The sequence below is a fragment of the Pteropus vampyrus genome, unplaced genomic scaffold (assembly GCF_000151845.1).
Source record: "Pteropus vampyrus isolate Shadow unplaced genomic scaffold, Pvam_2.0 Scaffold125, whole genome shotgun sequence".
NCBI lineage: Eukaryota > Metazoa > Chordata > Mammalia > Chiroptera > Pteropodidae > Pteropus > Pteropus vampyrus.
The window spans coordinates 1,864,497-1,868,931 of record NW_011888906.1 but is presented as its reverse complement, the minus strand read 5'-3'; the positions used below and the strand labels follow the sequence as shown (position 1 = coordinate 1,868,931).

The 4,435-nt window shown below is 48.4% G+C and overlaps 1 protein-coding gene across 1 annotated transcript in view; it reads right to left on the bottom strand.

Moving 5' to 3' along the window:
- LBP (lipopolysaccharide binding protein) overlaps positions 1-3,253 on the bottom strand; it is a 22,056-nt gene extending 18,803 nt beyond the window's left edge. Inside the window, 2 exon segments of the mRNA XM_011366599.2 lie at positions 1,039-1,153; positions 3,104-3,253. Of these exon segments, the coding sequence (XP_011364901.1) occupies positions 1,039-1,153; positions 3,104-3,227 (239 nt within the window). The 5' untranslated portion in view covers positions 3,228-3,253.
- Between the last annotated feature and the right edge of the window lie 1,182 nt (positions 3,254-4,435).

Below are 4,435 nucleotides of genomic sequence, written 5' to 3'. Positions count from 1 at the left end.
GGCAGATGTCTGGCTACCCCCACTACCTGAGTGCCTCCTGTGTGCCCCAAGCTGACCACGCACCATGCTCAGCACTTTACATCGATTGTGTCACTTGGGCCTCGTGGAACAGGTCAGCACTGTTTCTGTTCCCTTTTCACACGGGAAGAAATCGAATCTCATGGAAAGAGTGCACTTGCCCCAAATCATACTCAGGATCAGAGCCCACAAATCTTGTGATCGTGGGTGTGATTTGTCGGTGCACACACCCCTCTGGGTTTGTGGCTTCGTCTCCCAGCCATCTCCTCCCTTGACACATCAGAGTCAGGGAAGGCCAAGGCAGTTCAAGAAAACACACAAAAAGGGCTGAGGGCAGGAAACCAAGATGACACACTATTGTGGGGCTGTCACTGGGAAAAGAATGGTCAAGTTCTATTTTATTTGCCTGGCACATAATAGGTGCTCAGTAAATGTTTGCTGATGGACTGAATAAAAGTAGAAAGGAAGGAAGCAATCGATGGTAGTGAGCAGGGGCGAGGGGAGGTGATGAGCTGTGGCCTGAACTGCACTTCCTCCATTGTCTGTCCCTCAATGTCCCATGCCTTTTCTTTTTTAGCATCAGTTGCTGGTATCTAATGATCCTTTAAAGATGCAAATCAAGTGTCACCTCCTCTGAGAAGCCTTCCTTGACTTCCGCAGGTGTATATACAAACCTCAGCTCTAACAGTTGAGCTACTCTATTTAAAGTTTAGGGTCTATCTTCCCTTCCAGACTATATCCAGTGGTCAGACCAGAGCCTGGATTATGACTCAAAGGAGGTACCAGTGTCATTTTCATTTTACAGATAAGGAAACTGAGGCTCAGCTCACACAACTAGTAGGTCTTCACCAATATTTGTTACACGAGTGAATGAGGGAGCCCAACTCCCTCCCAGAACTTCCCTCTGACCTCTGTGAGGACCTATTTCACTCTCTGTCTCAGAGGGGTTTTGACCCATTCCTGTGGCTTCCCCTCCCTCTCCAGGCCCCTGCCCCTGCCCCACCACCTCAGGCTCCCCACCTGTGGAATTCGTAGTACCCACGGCCGACATGTTTGATCTTGAAGTCTCCAGTGAAGTCGGGCAGCATAATTCTGTGCAGCTCAGTCTGCAGGGCCACCCGCCCCTCCTTGGCCGCTGTGGATAGGAAAAAGCTGGCAGTCAGCCTGGTCTGTTTCCTTCTCCTCTAATCTCTTTGGTGGCTCCCACCCTTCTGGGGAGAGAAGCTGACTTCCTGATTAGCATTAATTACAGTTACAGATTATTGAGCCCTCTGGGTATCAGATGTCAAGAGAAACACTCAGGGCATTCTGCATTTCATGTGGTGGTGTTATACGCATGCCCATTTTACGGATGATGAAACAGAATGCCTGTTTCATCACTCCACGAGGGGAGGAGGGCTGTGTGCCTGGGTGGTGGTCCTCTTTCCTGTCCTTTAGCAGGGGACCCCAAACCCCGGGCCATGGACTGGTACCAGTCTGTGACCTGTTAGGAACCGGGCTTCACAGCAGGAGGTGAGTGGTGGACAAGCGAGTGAAGCTTCACTTGTACTTGCAGCCGCTCCCCAGCGCTAGCATCACCACCTCAGCTCCACCTCAGATCATCAGGCTTTAGATTCTCATAGGAGCAGCGGTGCCTGGTGCCAAAAAGGTTGGGGACCGCTGCTTTATGGCATCTAGCCTGTGTAGAAGAAACTGTAAGGAGAGTAGGGATGGAATCTTGGTTTTGGCATCTTTCTAACTGGGTGACCTTGAGCAAGTCCTCAGCCTTCACATTCTCCGTCTGTCAAAATGCAATGATAACAATACTTTCCTCATTAAGGTGCGTGAGGCTTAAGGAGATAGCATTGCAAAGCATGAAGGGGGCTGGGAGGATCAAAAACACGCTTGGCTTGGTGCCTGGCACACAGCAGGCCCTCAGTCAATGCCGGGAACAGCAAGGCAGTGTTTAAATTATAAAAAATACGGAAAGGACCAAAATAGCCAACTCTAGAGGATCAGTTTAATGAACATGGCACATTCCCATGAGGAAAAGAACAAAAGGCAAATTTTGCCTGATTTATAGTTTCCATATAAACGATGTTTATTAGGACCTTCTATTTGCTCTAAGATGTGAGGGAGCAAGGATTCTGCCCTCAGAGAGGGCACGTGTACACCGATCGCCGGCAGCCTCTCCTTCTATGTCTTTCCAACTTGCACACAAATGCATGTGACAGTATCTTTGTCAGAATGCTACCCCCTTGTCTCTGGCTAATTCCCACTTACCTTTCCCACCTCACCGCACCTTCTCTGGGAAAACTTCCCTGATTGCTCTCTTACAACCGTGCCTGAGTGAATGTTATGACCCCATTTAACAAATAAGGCAGTTGAGGCTCCACAAATGTGAGGAGCAGCCCCCGATCAATTACTGTAGGGAGCAGTGCGTAAAACCCCAGGATCTCTTGCTTCTTGGACAGATTAATTCTGAGGCTTTATTTCAGCATCTTAAAAAAAAAGTCTTACTTTTGCCTGTTCTTTCAAATGGATACATAACATACACGAATCACCTAAAGGGCACTAATCTCAAGGTATTGCTCAGTAATTTAAACATTTTGATACATCCCCATGGCCACCACCCAGATCTAGATGTAGCACACTACAGGCTCCCTTGTGCTCCTTCTGGGTCTGTGCTGGCTTCTACAGGTAACTACCATTCTGACTTCCGATTTTAAGACATATATTTTCAAACTTTACCAAGAATTTTCCCGGTGGAATTGTTCCGGTCATTGGGTGGTAGCTGGTTGAGTAACATCCCCCATCCTGCCTGCCTTCCCTTTCCTCTCTCACATTCCCTCTCCCTTCTGGTGTGCCTTAGAATCACCTCCCAGATCAACTACTTGCACCCAAATCTTTGTCTCTGTTGGCTGGTGGGAACCCAGCTAAGACAAGTACGTGCCCAAGTGGCACAGAGTCCGAGCCAGGGTTGCCTGGCTGGGAAGGCCATACTGCCTCAGGGAGGGTGCCTAGTCAGTACCCCCGGAGTACCCAGAGCAGTCTGGTGCCAAGCCAAGCAAGTCAGCCAGTCCAGCCGATGGCCACAGCTTCTTACCATACTCCAGGCCTTTGTCTGTGATCCTGGCGACCAGGCCAGGGTTGACACCCAGGGACCCTGGGAAAAACGTGAGCAGTAGTCCTAGCAGCAGAAAGGACAGGGCCCTGGCCAAAGCTGCCATCCCAGATTCCCCGTGGAGTTGGCCAGGACTGTCACAACTGCAGACTGGGCCCAGCTCCCTTAAGTAGTTGAGACCTGAGGCCTGGGGCAACTCCTGAGTGGGGGCAGGTTCCTGGGATCAGGACGGGAAAGGGAGGCACAGGGGCTGGAATCTGCTTGCGACACTGTTGGGGTCACAAGTCATACTTAAAAGCTAATTGTTGCCATCCTGAGTCAGAAGGCAGGTTGGCCTGACTCCAGGTGACAATATCTGTCCACCCTTCCCACAGGAAGACCTTTTATGCATTGCTAGAAAGGCTTGGTTTTACAGATTAGGAAACTGAGGCTCAGAGAGGCCACGTCACTTGCTCAAGATAGCATACCTGGCAAGTGGCAGAGCTAGGAGTCAAAACCAGGGCTGGCACCATCCAAATTCTCTCTTTTGTAGACGTGACTCTATTTATTTAAAAAAGAACCAGCCCGCCTCCCCCTCCCACCACGGGAAAACAGGCGTTCTCAGACCTTGCTGGAGGTAAAATTTTCGGGAAGGCAACTTGGCAAATCATTAAACACCCACATGCCTGGTGACCCAGCAATTCTACTTCTGGAACTTGACCCTAAGTACATAATTAAGTTCGTGAACAAATAAGTCATGGCACCATCGCTGTGCTATGTGAAATAGTGAAGGGAGGAGGGGGTCCCAATCTAGAGTGTCCAACAAAAGGACATTGATTAAATTAAGTGTGCTACAGCCATTTAAAGTGAGGTGGCAGAAATCAATGTATAACTTGATAAGGAAAGATGGTCATGAGGGGTCGGTTTCTAATAGCACCATGTAGTAGGGTTCTTTCTATTTCTTTGTTTTATTTCCACGTAAGCCAATCTGGAAAATTCTTAGCAAGGAGTTACTAGGGGCTATCTCTGGTTGGATGGGCAGAATTATAGATATTTAAAAAATCTTTTTGCTTGTCGTTATTTTAATTTTTATTTCTTTGGGGTGTGGTCCTGGAGATATATTGTATTTGCACTAGTAAAGATAAAATTTCATTTTGGAAAACAAAACTTGCAGCAGAGATTGTGCTAAATTCATAGGGATACCCCAGGACTCCCTATATATGTGAACTTTGTTCTACCCCCACCTTCAGGAAGTCTTCCTTGATCACTTCCACATTTCCCTCTGAGGTCCCACAATCCTCTGCACTTTCTCCATCATAGCATTAACCACTGTCT